This window comes from Silurus meridionalis, chromosome 22 (genome assembly GCF_014805685.1).
Source record: "Silurus meridionalis isolate SWU-2019-XX chromosome 22, ASM1480568v1, whole genome shotgun sequence".
NCBI classification, from domain to species: domain Eukaryota; kingdom Metazoa; phylum Chordata; class Actinopteri; order Siluriformes; family Siluridae; genus Silurus; species Silurus meridionalis.
In genome coordinates, this window is record NC_060905.1 from 12961750 (window position 1) to 12978543 (window position 16794).

At 38.2% G+C, this 16794-nt stretch overlaps 1 protein-coding gene across 3 annotated transcripts in view; it reads left to right on the forward strand.

The window, feature by feature from the left end:
• The window catches only part of csmd2 (CUB and Sushi multiple domains 2), a 359814-nt gene that overhangs the window by 216445 nt on the left and 126575 nt on the right, over window positions 1-16794 (forward strand). For all 3 annotated transcript variants that reach the window (XM_046834777.1, XM_046834778.1, XM_046834780.1), the window contains exons 14-24: window positions 73-399; window positions 5820-6014; window positions 7009-7147; window positions 8094-8281; window positions 10611-10799; window positions 11116-11232; window positions 11342-11557; window positions 12151-12339; window positions 13033-13202; window positions 13399-13555; window positions 15619-15810. In XM_046834777.1, the coding sequence (XP_046690733.1) occupies window positions 73-399; window positions 5820-6014; window positions 7009-7147; window positions 8094-8281; window positions 10611-10799; window positions 11116-11232; window positions 11342-11557; window positions 12151-12339; window positions 13033-13202; window positions 13399-13555; window positions 15619-15810 (2079 nt within the window). The remainder of the gene's footprint in view (window positions 1-72; window positions 400-5819; window positions 6015-7008; window positions 7148-8093; window positions 8282-10610; window positions 10800-11115; window positions 11233-11341; window positions 11558-12150; window positions 12340-13032; window positions 13203-13398; window positions 13556-15618; window positions 15811-16794) is intronic.

The window sequence follows — 16794 nt, forward strand, 5'->3', positions numbered from 1 at the left end:
GAATTATGCAGGTTTTTTACCCGTGTTCCTGCAGTAAAATGGGAAAAAAAATATCCTTTTTTAATTTCTTAGTCTCCTGCTTCTTCAACTTCACTACACCATCAGGAGTTCTGCTCTCGCCTAATTACCCTCAGGAGTACGGGAACAACATGCACTGCGTGTGGCTGATCATTGCTAAGCCTGAAAGCAGGATTAACCTGGCCTTCAACGATCTGAGCATGGAAAAGCAGTTTGATTTTCTGTCCATCAAAGATGGAGGAAAGGCTGAGTCACCCATTTTGGGCAGCTTTTCTGGAGATGTTCTGCCATCGCCCATCACCACGAGTGGACACGTAGCACGGCTGGAGTTTCTCACCGATCACACTTATACTGATCGTGGCTTTAACATCACCTTTACCAGTAAGTTACTGGTTTGTTATTATACCTTTTACAATGGGTTTGCCATCTAACCTGTGAAAGCAAAAATGCATCTGATAGCTAAAAAAGAAATAAGTAAAAAAAAAAAAATGATCAATGTAATTGTTATACAACATTATTTTACCTTTTGCTCTTTTTTGGGCAACAGGTTTGAGTTTTTAGCATAGGTTTTTAGACTAGGTAACCATGAAGGGATTATTTTATAATATAAATATGTTTTTTTTTTAATTCATTATTGTTTATTAAAATAACTTTTTCTGTGATTTGCAGGTTACAAATAGTTTATGTAACGTTAATTTTATTAGGTATAAAATAACTTTTTTGTAAAGAATTGGCAAAATGGTGTCTAAAATCATTTAGAATAATGTTTTTATTGTACAGTACATGCTCATGTGAGTTTTGTCTATGCTGAAAACCGGTGACTCGTGCCGTCACTCTGTTCTTTTGTTTGCGAATGTAATTCTTACTTGTGCTTTTGTTTTCAGCTTTTTACACAATGAGCAGCATTCTCTAAATCCTGCCCTCAATACAATTCATTCGGTGTGCATTTGCATTTGTACTGCAGTGACTGAAAAATGTTTGAACATTTTGAGTATTTTTCTTCCATTGGTATTTTTAGATTGAGACACTGCCTTGCCCTGAATTTGTCTGACTTCTTCAAACCATTACTGCAGTTTTACTTCTTTTCATTGTGACTTCTTTCTACACTTAATCATCTGTCTGGCTATTTCTTCACCACCACTGTCTTCATTATGCTCATAGAAGCAGGTGCTGTAGGTGTTTCAGATGTAGGTTTGTTGCTTTGATTAATATTCAATGATTTTTTTCCCCCCAAATTGTTAAGTAGCAGATGTGTGTGTCTAATGAAACTACTTGTGATTCCAACTAAATAGATGCTTCATATAATGGAATTATGCAGTTTTAGTTCATTGAAATCGGAAAACAAGGTGCTCCTGAATCACATGACTGGCCTTTTAGACCCTTTACACTCATCCTAATTAAGAGGATGGCAAACTCTAGTGAAAGGCAAGCTGGCAGTTTAATAAATGTGAGTGATAGTGATGGATGAGATGCACAGCCTGTTTGAGTGCAGCAAATCAGACTGAGGATCCACCACATTTCTAACTCAATGCTTGTGAGGTGAAGACAGACAGACAGGTGGAGATAGAGAGAGAGAGAGAGAGAGAGAGAAAGAGAGAGAGAGAGAATAAGTAGAACAGATGTCATCTTCATGTTTCCAGGATTCACAATCAAACATTGAGTGTCACATAAATCAATGCTATGTGTTAGGTGAAAATAATTGATTTTAGAAACAATTATGACAAGCAGAAAAGTTTTTCTCATCGTGTAGGAAGGTTTTATTGTCTAATTCATTAAGAGGCTGGGGATTCGCAGAATTTGACAAAACTCTAACCTTTTCATGCCGCTCCAACACCATCTGATCAATATATGGAATAAATGTGTGGCTTTAAGTTCTGGCAGAATCAAAAATGTGGATTGATTATCAGAGGTATAGTCAAGTGAGGACCTAAGAACTAGGGTTCAGAACAGTAGTAGTAACTGTAGTAGTAACAATATTAGTAGTAATAGTAACAGTAGTAGTAACAATATTAGTAGTAATAGTAACAGTAATAGTAACGATATTAGTAGTAGTAGTAACAGCAGTAATAACAGTATTAGTAGTAGTAGTAACATTCCTGGTGGTCTAGTGGTTAGGATGCGGCGCTCTCACCGCTGTGGCCCGGGTTCAAACCCTGGTCAGGGAACCAACCCCAGCCACTCTTAGTGCCGGTCCCAAGCCCGGATAAATTGGGAGGGTTGCGTTAGGAAGGGCTTTCAGTGTAAAAACGTGCCAAATCAAACATGCTGATGATCCTCTGTGGCGACCCCTAATGGGAGAAGCCGAAAGAAAGTTTAGTAGTAGTAGTAGCAACAGTGGTAGTAACAACAATTGTAGCAGCAGTAACAGTAGTAGCAACAGTAATAGCAGTAACAGTAGAAGTAACAATAGTAGTAACAGTAATAGTAGTAGTAACAGTAGTTGTAACAGTTGTAGTAGTAGTAGAAGTAGTGGAAACAGCAGTAGTAACAGTAGTAGTAGTTCTAACAGTAGAAGTAACAGTAGTAAAAGTTCTAACAGTAGAAGTAACAGTAGTAGTAGTCGTAGTAGTAGTAGTAGTAGTAGTAGTAGTAGTAACAGTAGAAGTAACAGTAGTAGTAGTAGTTCTAACAGTAGAAGTAACAGTAGTAGTAGTAGTAGTAGTAGTAGTAGTAACAGTAGAAGTAACAGTAGTAGTAGTTCTAACAGTAGAAGTAACAGTAGTAGTAGTAGTAGTAACAGTAGAAGTAACAGTAGTAGTAGTAGTAGTAGTAGTTCTAACAGTAGAAGTAACAGTAGTAGTAGTAGTTCGAACAGTAGAAGTAACAGTAGCAGTAGTAGTAGTAGTAGTAGTTCTAACAGTAGAAGTAACAGTAGTAGTAGTTCTAACAGTAGTTGTAACAGTTGTAGTAGTAGTAGAAGTAGTGGAAACAGCAGTAGTAACAGTAGTAGTAGTTCTAACAGTAGAAGTAACAGTAGTAGTAGTTCTAACAGTAGAAGTAACAGTAATAGTAGTAGTAACAGTAGAAGTAACAGTAGTAGTAGTAGTTCTAACAGCAGAAGTAACAGTAGTAGTAGTTCTAACAGTAGAAGTAACAGTAGTAGTAGTAGTAGTAGTAGTAACAGTAGAAGTAACAGTAGTAGTAGTTCTAACAGTAGAAGTAACAGTAGTAGTAGTAGTAGTAACAGTAGAAGTAACAGTAGTAGTAGTAGTAGTAGTTCTAACAGTAGAAGTAACAGTAGTAGTAGTAGTTCGAACAGTAGAAGTAACAGTAGCAGTAGTAGTAGTAGTAGTTCTAACAGTAGAAGTAACAGTAGTAGTAGTTCTAACAGTAGAAGTAACAGTAATAGTAGTAGTAACAGTAGAAGTAACAGTAGTAGTAGTGGTTCTAACAGCAGAAGTAACAGTAGTAGTAGTTCTAACAGTAGAAGTAACAGTAGTAGTAGTAGTAGTAGTAGAAGTAACAGTAGAAGTAACAGAAGTAGTAGTAGTTCTAACAGTAGAAGTAACAGTAGTAGTAGTTCTAACAGTAGAAGTAACAGTAGTAGTAGTTCTTACAGTGAGAATTAAGAGTAGTAGTGGTTCTAACAGTAGAGTAACAGTAGTAGTTCTAACAGTAGAAGTAACAGTAGTAGTAGTAGTAGTAGTAACAGTAGAAGTAACAGTAGTAGTAGTTCTAACAGTAGAAGTAACAGTAGTAGTAGTAGTAGTAACAGTAGAAGTAACAGTAGTAGTAGTAGTAGTAGTAGTTCTAACAGTAGAAGTAACAGTAGTAGTAGTAGTTCGAACAGTAGAAGTAACAGTAGCAGTAGTAGTAGTAGTAGTAGTTCTAACAGTAGAAGTAACAGTAGTAGTAGTTCTAACAGTAGAAGTAACAGTAATAGTAGTAGTAACAGTAGAAGTAACAGTAGTAGTAGTGGTTCTAACAGCAGAAGTAACAGTAGTAGTAGTTCTAACAGTAGAAGTAACAGTAGTAGTAGTAGTAGTAACAGCAGAAGTAACAGCAGAAGTAACAGAGTAGTAGTAGTTCTAACAGTAGAAGTAACAGTAGTAGTAGTTCTAACAGTAGAAGTAACAGTAGTAGTAGTTCTTACAGTAGAATTAAGAGTAGTAGTAGTTCTAACAGTAGAAGTAACAGTAGTAGTTCTAACAGTAGAAGTAACAGTAGTAGTAGTAGTAGTAGTAACAGTAGAAGTAACAGTAGTAGTAGTAGTAACATTAGAAGTAACAGTAGTAGTAGTAGTAGTAGTAACAACAGTAGAAGTAACAGTAGTAGTGGTAGTAGTAGTAACAGTAGCAGTAACAGTAGTAGTAGTAGTAACAGTAGAAGTAACAGTAGTAGTAGTAGTAACAGTAGAAGTAACAGTAGTAGTAGTAGTTCTAACAGTAGAAGTAACAGTAGTAGTAACAGTAGAAGTAACAGTAGTTGTAGTAGTAGTAGTTCTAACAGTAAAAGTAACAGTAGTAGTAGTTCTAACAGTAGAAGTAACAGTAGTAGTAACAGTTGTAGTAGTAACAGTAGTAGAAATAGTAGTAGTAGTAGAAGTAATAGTAACAGTTGTAGTAGTGGTGGTAGTAACAGCAGTAATAGTAGCATTTGTTCTGCCTGTGAAAGTTCATGCTGGGAAGGGAGCCCATTAAAAGCATCAGTAAAAACTGTCAGTCTGCCTCTAAAACCTTGCTAGCTCGGTGTGATTTTCTCATGATTTAATCAAGTGTTTTGGTTAGTCACATACCATGGAGGAATGAACATAAGCTTAATTAATTCGGTTTGTGATCGCATGCCAGCTGTCAAAAAAGCTCCTGCACTATAACATTCTGATCAAAACAGAGAAGAGAGATTCCACACACTTTACAGATGAGAGGGACATTTTTTTTAAGTTTTTCAAAAGTCAAAATCATTCAATTAAAAGACAATAAAAGAAAAATATCCAACAGAAGGCAATAAATAATTCAGCAATTATTTCCTTGATTTGAGCATGAGCGGAGATCAGTCGAGATGGTGAAGCTCACGTTTGAGTTCCGCGAGCGACTTTCAACTCGGGTGATGAAACATAGGCTGATGTTCGTGGTGCTGATAATCAAAGTCAAAACTCGCTTCTCATTTGACTCATTCTCTAAAATGTGTCAGGGAAAATAGATTTGGTTAGAAGTATCAGGTAGAGTAGGTGGGTCTTCTTTCAGCGGAGCTTATATAAAAATCTTTAAAGCTTGGTTTTCTGCCATTTCACTTTTAAAGGTTAATTATTAAAAGCTATAATATTAATTCTGGTTCGCATACACTGAAAAAGGAACCAGTTTTAAGTTCAGGAATTGTCAAAAGCCTATGTATATTGTACAAAATCTGACCATGTGACAGGTTTTCCCAGGCTGCTGTATTATCCCTAGACCTACTAGCAAGAAACTACTAAGTAATCAATATAAATACTCACATTTCCTTTATATTAAATCTTAATTCTGACATTTTTGCGCTGTGAGCATGAAATCACAGGCCATTTTTTTCATATACAAATGACCAAAAGAGGATTCTGTCACCTTTATGTATGACTTTGGAATACAGTCTATGTCCTAATGATGTTTTCAGCTGAAGGCTGATGGTACTATTTACTTGTGCATCAGTTTGTCAAGCAAAATTACATTCTGCCAAGACAGGCGGTTGGTCATTCTGCCAAATATGCATGAGCTGCCCACAGTCTACTACACTTCCTATATTTATAGGCTGTGTCCTTGATGTTTTTGCCATACATATGTCTTTTTCCTGTTCTTCTGATGTTTTGTTTGACCTGTTTGACCTTTCCGCAGCGTTTCGCCACAACGAGTGCCCCGATCCCGGAGTGCCGGTCAATGGGAAGCGATTCGGGGAGAATTTACAGCTGGGTAGTTCCATCTCGTTCTTGTGTGAGGAGGGTTTCGTGAAGACCCATGGCTCCCAGACCATCTCCTGCATCCTCAAAGATGGAAATGTGGTGTGGGACAATGCTGTGCCACGCTGTGAAGGTCAGTGCTCTAAATGAATTAAAAACGAGTCAGCCTTTGCCTGAGCAACAGACTAAATATTATAGGGATATCAACTGTTAAGCTGAAGTTTTTGTATGACTTTTTTCTAAGGTCCCTAAAATCCCATAAAATGTAAATATATGATACCTGTCAGCTAGCCAGGAATATTTGGGGAAGAAATATCTTCCAGATGTGGGTTTGAGGATAAGATATACTATGTATATACTGCTTAAATCCACCTCTAAAAATCGCTTATCTTTTATTTAAGGAGCTGCTGCAGAGGTTTTTAGACTGTAAGTTGAGGTGAAAAAATAAGAGGGAAAACATCCTGTATGCCATATTTTATACAACTCAGCCATGGCTTGTTTGCATGCTTTTGCTTTATGTGCGGAAAAGTGTGTCGGCTGTAAAACACACGTCTTCTGGTCAAATGAAATCTTCCACTATGATGGGTGTAAATGACTCGAGGCCAGGAATGGCGCAGCATTATAAATGCCCTTCAGTGTGATCTGATGAAATTATCCACCTGAATGGCACCGAAAGCCAATCCTTTTTAGTCTTTACTGTCCGTTTTAAGATTCTGCAGTCATTTCTGCAGCGGTTTCTGCAGTCATTATGTCAGTGGACTGACTTTACTTGGACTTTACTATGGATCTTTAATGGAGCTAGTGATTCTCTGTTCTGAGAACAGAGATGGATACAAACTAGATGGGAGAGAGATGGATACAAACTAGTCATGAAAAAGTGAGGCAGGCTGGTGGTTTGTTGGTTAAATATAATTCGTGTTGAATCTGAAACACAGAGCTACGTTTTCTGTAAAAGTTTGATATGTCCGTATGCATCATATACTTTTGCCTCTACAATACATTGCGGTTCAATGTGGAGAAGTTGCTGCAAAGAAGTTTCTCTCTGTGAGACTGGCTTGGAACTCTTGAAGGTTAATTAAGGTCGTTTTACAAAGCAGCAGCTTGGTTTCTGTTTGTCCGTTTTGCAGCTCCATGTGGTGGAGATTTGAAAGCCCCCAGCGGCATCATCCTGTCCCCCGGCTGGCCCGAGCTTTATAAAGAGGCTTTGAATTGTGAGTGGATCATCGAGGCTCCACCTGGATACCCGATCAAGATCATCTTTGACAAGTAAGATCCAGACGAGTTTTGCTGATGCCTTTTAAATGATAAAATATACAGCCAATCAAAGATTGCTACAATATGCAGTGCTTATTTTGCAATATATATATATATATATATATATATATATATATATATATATATATATATATATATATATATATTTTTATTTATTTTTTTTTATCTTCTGCAGGCAACTGCAAAATAAAAAAAAATGTAATGAAAAAAACGGAGCGTTTCAAAAGCTGTACACAAATCCTCTGTGCCGTGAAACAATTTTTACTCAAAGCTCCCATTAGCATGATTGACAGCTCTCCATGCAAAATGAATACACCAAAAATGGTTGTTCTTTGATTTTATGTAGCATCAATAAAACATGGTGTTCTGCTCCATTTGGCTGGCTACTCTCTGAAATAGCACATTTTATTCATTACACTGATTAGTGCACAAGCAAGCGTACTGGCAGGCTGGGCTAGCGAAATACACAACTACAGCAAACAGATTGATATAGTCATACAAACTAATTCTCTCGCCTCATAAATGGTTTACTCCCAGTGGAGTGAGGCACGATTTCAATATGCCGGGGCGACAACTACTGCCGCCTTCGGCTCCTTCATGAACACAAATAAATATCCACACGCACGTATGTGCCTCTGTTGATTATTTATTCATCTGACACCAGGATTCTCAGAACAGTCACGGCTCTGCCTGCATGTGAATGCGGCTATCAGTAGAATCGAACATGCATAGTGTGTTCTATGTCTGAGCCTAGCTCAGAGTTTTCATTTTGTCAATGTGAATAGTTTTACATTGCAACAAGTGTTAATACTCCTAATCTGATGTACCTGAAGATTTATATTAGGTGCGTAAACATTAAATAATTCAAACAAACAAAAGAATCCATTAAATGTCTGCTGTGTTTCTATCATATTATGTCACATTTTCATGTTTAAAGGTTTCGGACAGAGGTTAACTACGACGTATTGGAGGTGCGAGACGGGCGATACCCCTCCTCGCCCCTGATTGGTAGTTATCAAGGTACCCAAGTGCCCCAGTTTCTTATTAGCACCTCCAACTTCCTGTACCTGCTCTTTTCAACGGACAAGAGCCACTCAGACATCGGCTTCCGGATCCGATATGAGAGTAAGAGCTTATTAAAGAGATTAAACTGCAAATAATAGTGTGGTAACACTTTATTTTAGGGATTAGAAATTGGCCAGTATGTAATAACTAATAACTGCTTTTTGTAATGACTAGTTATGGACATGTATGCTATTACAAACAATTTATACAACCTTTATTTGTTATTCTCTTATTTTTGTCATTATAAACCCTTTACACTTGTTTCTGTCATAACGATGACCTTATTAGATAGGAATAAATGTGAATAGAAGCTTGTATAGGGCAAAATACACACTTTATAAGTTTCCAGTACACTGTGTGAATGTGTAGCTTATAAGTATGAAATTAATATAAAAAAATATTTTCTGTAGTAAAATTATTTTTTTTTCAATAAAAAACAAATGCAATAAATGCAATAAGAAAAGAGACATTAAATACTGCAGTGAAGCCTTTGGTGTTTAACAGTTCAACAAGGAAACAGACATCTTAAATACTTACAGTTACTTTGTAAACATTTTGCAAGTTTTTGAATGTAAGAATTTTAAACATTAATTTAAAGTTAAAGTACTCTTTTTTTACCAACTATGCACATAGAACAGGGATCCCTAAAATAAATGGTTACCAAAAGTGCTTAGTGAATGTACACTAACACAATTTGCTGTTGTAAGTTGAGAACTGCGCCTTCACTGGAAAGTATCGACTCACTACATAATTCAATCTACCGAAGTAATTAGAAACTAAAATAAAATTGATCAAATTACTATTTTATATAAACTATATGTGTTTTGTTCCTTTAAACCTGATCAACCATATATTCAGAATTTTTCAGTGTATAGTCCATGTACTGTTATTGTTTTTATATATTAGAATTTTTAAGATTAAAGTATGATAAACAAACAATTTCATCTTACCACAGCATGAGGTGTATTGGGTGGCAAGGGCCATAAGGCTTACTTGCATTTCCATAGCAGTTTTGTTACGGTGTTGGGTTGTGGGAATGGGAATAAAGTAGACGGTTCTGACAGCCGCCCTCCTACATACGCAGCCAGGCTTGGGATCATCTATGGCAGAGTACTTTTAGTCATTCCTTTAACTGAGCACCCATGGTGGTACCCTGGTATTTCCACAACCCTCAGATCCAAAGTCCAATGCCTTAACCACTAGACTCCCACCTCCCTATTATATATATATATATATATATATATATATATATATATATATATATATATATATATATATATATATATATATATATATATATATATACAGTACAGACCAAAAGTTTGGACACAATGTCATATTCTAGGTTCTTCAAAGTAGCCACCTTTTGCTTTGATTACTGCTTTGCACACTCTTGGCATTCTCTTGATGAGCTTCAAGAGGTAGTCACCTGAAATCGTCTTCCAACAGTCTTGAAGGAGTTCCCAGAGATGCTTGGCACTTGTTGGCCCTTTTTCCTTCACTCTGCGGTCCAGCTCACCCCAAACCATCTCGATTGGGTTCAGGTCCGGTGACTGTGGAGGCCAGGTCATCTGGCGCAGCACCCCATCACTCTCCTTCTTGGTCAAATAGCCCTTGATGCCTTCAGTGTGACTCTACAATTTTCATAGTCATGAAAATAAAGAAAACTCTTTGAATGAGAAGGTGTGTCCAAACTTTTGGTCTGTACTGTATGTGTATATATATATATATATATATATATATATATATATATATATATATATATATATATATATATATATATATATATATACAGAGATAGATAGATAGATAGATAGATAGATAGATAGATAGATAGATAGATAGATAGATAGATAGATAGATAGATAGATAGATGATTAGATATTGTAGATAGATAGTCTTCAATCAAAGGCTGCAATTAAAAATGTGTTTATTCTAGTGATCAGGAAACGCTGACACCTGCACTCGCATGTGAATAATGAATACTGAATGTTTATGCTTCATACATGAATTCTCACACTCACTGCGGGGGGTTGTGGTGCAGAGCTAAAATCATAAGCTGGCATTTTGTGCTTGACTTGTGTGGTTTAACCTATTGTTGTTGTCATTGTCGCTCCATAAATCACAGCTTGAGTTCAATTATTGAGAATCGCTGAGTTGATCATATTGTACAGACAGGATGTGTTCATTAGAGGATTTATGTGTTAATATGAGGATATTATCTCTGGAAAGGAAAAGACAGACGATTTATATTGATTGTGCAAAGCATATCTGGCATATGTGATCTGATATAATTACACCTTTTTTGTCACTAACAGGAGGAAATCTGCATGTCGACAAGTGTTTTCTGACCATTCCCATAATGTCTCTTGTGAAATCTCTTCTACAGCTTTGCAGCTGCAGTCCGACCATTGTGTTGATCCTGGGATTCCAGTCAACGGTCAACGGCATGGTAACGATTTCTACGTGGGCGCACTCGTGACCTTTAGCTGTGACGCTGGATACACCCTCAGTGACCCCGAGCCTCTAGAATGCGAGCCCAACTTCCAGTGGAATCGTCCTCTTCCTAGCTGTGATGGTATAGCCTTGCTTTTAGTCATATAAAATAGCTACACGTTTAAGAAAAGGACACATTAAAGACAGGTCATTTATTCCAGCAGCATCATGGCTTCCATACCAGAAAGATCGGCGCTACCCTTTCTACCCTCTTAGCTCTTATACCACCGTAAATGCTTTAAGGCCATTATTGATTTTTCCCTTTGGGTAATGATAGGCATAATTTGCCTCCATATGGTTATGTCCTTTCGAAGGGCAAGTCTTGTAAACCTGCTTTTAGTGCATTGTGAATGCCGATAGAGGTGCTGTACTTTAAATGATACTTTCGTTCTCCCCAGCTCTCTGCGGCGGCTTTATTCAGGGAAACTCTGGCACTATTTTGTCACCTGGCTTTCCAGACTTCTATCCTCACAATCTCAATTGTACCTGGATGATCGAGACCTCACATGGCAAAGGTAAATGTGCTCTCATGACTCTGGTCAATTCTCCACTCATTGGTTGTAATTGATTACAAGACAATGTTATCATTGTTATCATTATTGCTTACTTTTTTCTTCCTACCAGGTGTCCAGTTTACCTTCCACACCTTTCATCTGGAGAGCCCTCATGACTATCTCTTGGTGACAGAGAACGGCAGTTTTTCTCAGCCACTCTGGAGACTGACTGGCTCCATCCTGCCTCCTCCTCTCAGCGCCGGTCTGTTTGGGAACTACACTGCTCAAATCCGTTTCCTGTCTGACTTCTCTGTGTCTTACGAGGGCTTCAACATCACCTTCTCAGGTATTGAGGTCCCCGTAGGTCTTATTTTCATAATCAAAGCTAGTTAGCTAGTGGTAGCGTTTCTGCCTTTTCTGGAATGTGTGCTGGAAGTCTTCTTTTGAAAGTGTGTCGAGCAGAAATAGTTTCAAACTTTAAACAGGATTTTCGGAAAGAGCGAGTAGAGTAGGTGCGGAAGTGTAATCATGCTCACGTGTGAAGAGAGCTCTGTGACAAGGTGTGGTCAGAATAGCAGACGTGGTAACGCACGTTGTTAGAATAGCACCAGTTGCACAGCTTTCTATGTACACAGGACGATGTCTTTTGGGACAATGACTTATAATATTCTGTGCTCGCTGTGACTGTGCGTGCAACCTTGTGCTGCCATCTGTTGGTGTGTTACAAAAGTATTTTCCAAAGTTGTTGATAGGACCTCGTATTTAATAGGTAAAAAACTGAACTGTCTGTTGCACAGACATGACCTGGCATCCCATCTTAGATGGCTGCTCCACTGCCAGAATTCCCTGGATCGGTTTGATCCTGACTTGTATAAAGAGCTTGAACATAAATGAATGAGTGTGTGAGTGAGTGAAGCCTCTTCTTTTTCATTCCTACAGAGTATGACCTGGAGCCGTGTGAAGACCCGGGTGTGCCTCCTTTCAGCACTCGTAAAGGGCTGCAGTTTGATGTAGGTGATGCGCTCTTCTTCTCCTGCTTTCCCGGGTATCGGTTGGAGGGGCCTGCGAAGGTGGTGTGTTTAGGGGGGCGGCGGCGGGTCTGGAGTTCCCCTCTCCCAAGGTGTGTTGGTAGGTGGTCACATGCTTTTTATTTTGCTTTATACACTAAATAACCTGCATGCTTTCCAATCCCTTACCCTCAGAAAGAAGCATTCGTTTAGATATAACTTATGTAATGATGTAATATTTATGTATTGTATTGCCTATAATGTTCGCACACACCAATTCACAAACCTGTCATTCCTGTCAAAGCAGCAGATTATCAGATGCATACAGAGGTGGTCATTTATTCTAAAGCAGTTGCTATAAAATCGTTGTTTATATTAAGATTTTGACGTTTCAGTTGATGCACACAAATACAAATCCTGTTCCTTTTTTTTTTTCTTGGCAAATATACAGTTAATTGTTTCTGCTTATTTGTTTATGTAGCATGTGAAACTAGGTCAGGGAATGTCAAAATAATTGAGAGCTTGATTTAATTAGTTCTTCTGCCCCTTGTGAGTCATTATTTTAGACTTCAGCTCACCACACTAATGGAAACGGATAATCAGAATATTGTTTTATGCATCATTTGGTGTAATAAGAACAAAATATACTATGAACTAAAATCACCACGGACTGTGATTTAAATATTTAAATAAAGCAGGGCTGTCGGTGTACAGTCTCCTTTTACCAGCATGAATTTTATGCCTGCATGTTTGCGTTGTAGTAGTTTGTGTCCCGTTCAAGAATCGAGTATCATTTGATCTCTCCTGTGTTTAGCTGAATGCGGTTCCTCTGTGACTGGGAAACAAGGCGTCCTCCTGTCTCCAAACTACCCTGGCTACTATGGCAACAATCACGAGTGCATCTACTCCATCCAGACCCAGCCTGGCAAAGGCATTCAGCTTCGGGCTCGAGACTTCCGCCTGGAAGACGACGACATGCTAATGGTGTGTAATGGGTGTGTGTGAATGTGTGGGGTATGAGCGTGATGTGTCATGGAGTTGGTGGAGTGTAAAGATTTTGGAGCTCACACTAAGGGTTTTTCAAATAGATTGAAAATATCATTTTAATACTTTATCTATAAATGACATCATTTGTTTTCATTTCTTACTTATCATCCCTGACTGTGTACCTGCGTTCCAGGTGTACGATGGCAGCAGTAACCGTGCTCGTTTGCTCGGCGTTTTCATGGGCACGGAGCTGATGGACGTGACTCTGAACAGCACGTCCAGCACTATGTGGCTGGAGTTTATCAGTAACAGTGAGAACACCAGCAAAGGCTTCGAGCTGCACTTCACCAGTGAGTGGGAGCAGATGTGCTCTGAATAATCATTACGCAACACCATGTACATTTCGTCATATCAGCTATGATGAAATGTTAAATGCTATATATGAAATGGTGCGTCCTTCTGTGAGCCACATTTGCTGCAGTACTTGAAATGAACACATGAACATTAACCTAGTTTAGAAACAATAAACCAAGTGTAACCTTTATGATAGATAGGATTCAATGAATAGATTCAATAGATTATTTGTGTAAGTTAATTGATAAAATTCGATTTAATTCAATCGACATTGTCCTAAAGCAGCTTTATAGAGATAAATAGTATAAGTGTATGAAGAGTGAATCATGGTTGGTTCCCTGGTGGTCTAGTGGTTAGGATGCGGCGCTCTCACTGCTGCAGCCTGGGTTCGATCCCCAGTCAGGGAACCTACCCCAGCCATTAGGGTTGCACAAGCCAGTGCACTATTAGTGCCGGTCCCAAGCCCAGATAAATGGGGAGGGTTGCGTTAGGAAGGGCATCCAGCGTAAAAACATGTGCCAAACCGAACATGCGGATCATGGTGATTGAAGAAGCCGAAAGAAAGGAGTAAATCATGGTAACTACCTAAAAGTAAAACCTGAGGCTGAATGGGGAGTGTCAGCATAAAGGTGAGGGTTGGAAGTGTTTTATTGTTTGTCCGTTTTTAATCAGCATGCTAAAATTCAGCCTATGTCCATGTTGTGGCCTCATTTTACTATCAGGTCATTACGCAGATGTGTGTAGATGTCAACTGGACATCTTAGTGCAAGTGTGATCAATTACTTTGATAGTATACAATTAGTTTCGTATTATACTCTTATACCCCAATGCTGCTGAATGCTCGAATTTGATTAGCCAGTTTGATTGGTTGAATATTTTTTTTTTATTACATCAGCTCTGTATAAATGGAAAATTACAGGATTGTTAACATGCCTATTTGTGCACATCTTTATATCCATAGTACCTTATAAAACTTGAAAACTCTTTAGTTTTTTTTGTATTATTGTCTTTAACTGAAAACATTTGGAGATTTAAGAGAATGACTGTAGTTGGTATACTATAATAACATCTCATTCCACATTTAGTGGACACAAATTTGCCTTTATAATAAACTCCACTCTTCTGGGAAGATGTTCCACTAGGTTTTGGAGTGAACTTGTGGAGATTAGTGATCATTCAACCAGTAAAGTCAGGTGCTGATGTAGGTGAGATGAGGAGGCCTGGGGTGCTGTCAGTGTTTACATTAATCCCAAGGTGTTCAATAGGGTTGAGATCAGAGCTCACAAGCCCCTCAAGAAACCAAATCTTCATGGAGTTCGCTATGTCGAACAGGATCAAGTGAAGTGAAGAAAAAATGTATTAACACATCTTTAGACCTGTACAATTGTGTGCCTCCAACTTTGGGGAAGAACCACATGTGGCTGGAAAAGTCAGATGTCCCAATACTTTGTCCATTTAGTGTATAGATAAAGTGATAACTAACATGTCTACTATGTTAAAAGATAATTCTAAAACTAGAAATTTTAAATTGAATTAAATGTGTTCTAATGTCTCATTCTAAATATCTTCAAAAAATGCATTAAAAAACAAACTCCTGTCACGTCAAAGGTTATAGTTTGTTAAAGAAAAAGAAATTGTGTAAACTTCAATTTTAAACACATTTTTATTGCCTTTAAACTGATTTCCTGTCCGGATTAAAAATCTTGAAAGCATCTCTATTCAAGGAGAAACACATGCTCTCCTGAACCTGTTGTGGTAATTATTACAGTGTAATATAAACTGTACCCATAGCCATAGGTGCACATATTTCTCAAAGGTTTTACAGGCTTTTTCTATAGAAGCTTCAGGTCAGCATAAATAATAGAGTGCATTCTAACAGCAAAACATATCAACTCATGCTGAGTGAGATTTTCTGTGAGTGAGTATTGTTGTGAATGGATCTTTTTTAGCTCTCCCTCATTTCCTGTAATGGGTCTTAATCTTAACGCATGTAATGGGCAAGGAAATAGGAAATATAAATAACTGCATCTATTTCACTGTTATTTTCTCTCTGTCTCAGGTTTTGATCTGGTGAAATGTGAGGATCCAGGCATGCCTCAGTTTGGCTATAAGCTCGAGGATAAGGGTCACTTTGCAGGAAGCACTGTGTCATACACCTGTGATCCGGGTTATACCTTAAAGGGTAATGAGGTGCTGACTTGTCTCAGAGGGGAGAGAAGAGCATGGGACAGCCCTCTACCTCAATGTATAGGTAAGCTTGTCATATACTGTAGATGTCAAAGAATATATTCACTATGTAGCCTTTCTGTTCACTGACCAATATAACATTGATTTCCAACCAGCGTGATTCAATCTGAAAATGTTTTATACAATTCTGGGAAATAGGGCAATAATAAAATGAACTGGAAGATCTTGGGAAAATATTATGTGAAATTGCTGCGAACTGGGTCAGACTGCCGTCAACAAAATTTCCATCTTGAGCAGATGTTCGGGTCATGAGTTTTATTTGCCGTCTTTTTATAATGAAATACGACAGGATGAATCACCGGCAGGATGAGGTCTTGTATGTTGTGTGACATGTCAGTTATGTTTCAGCACTGCAACATTCTCAGAAAATAGGCTACTAAACTGTTTATTTCTTTTTTCACTATATACTTTATCTGGAAATGTGCATGACTCATACTTTTACTGTATGAAAAAAGAAAAAAATATATATATATATATATATATATATATATATATATATATATATATATATATATATATAGTGGCGACTCTCTGCTGCATCGGGTTAAACACAGACACAGGAAACTTACATCGGGGAATACAGTGTCTTTATTGGGAACTAAAAACTGAATGGGAGAAGTGTTCTAGTGCCCAGGAAAAGGGGTGAAGAATGGCTGGAGCTAAAGAAGGAGCCTCGCACAGATGCCCCAGGTCCCGACAGGCAGGCTGGCTCTGCCCAGGTCGCCATAGGCGCGTAGGTCAGGGACTTCCCGCCGTAAGGCCAAAGAGTCTCCCACCTTTACGAGCAGTTGTGAGGGTCTGGCAGGAATTCCTCTCTTCTGCATCTGTCCTCTTTGGCTGCAGTAAGAGAGAAGTGAGCCTCAAAGACAATGAGGAACCGGCACACTAATTGAACTTCAGCTGTGTCTGGTCTGGACGCAGAGCCTCCTTATTCTTCATGCTTCCGCACCCTGCTGACGGTTACATTTGGAGCTCTTGCCCCAAAACA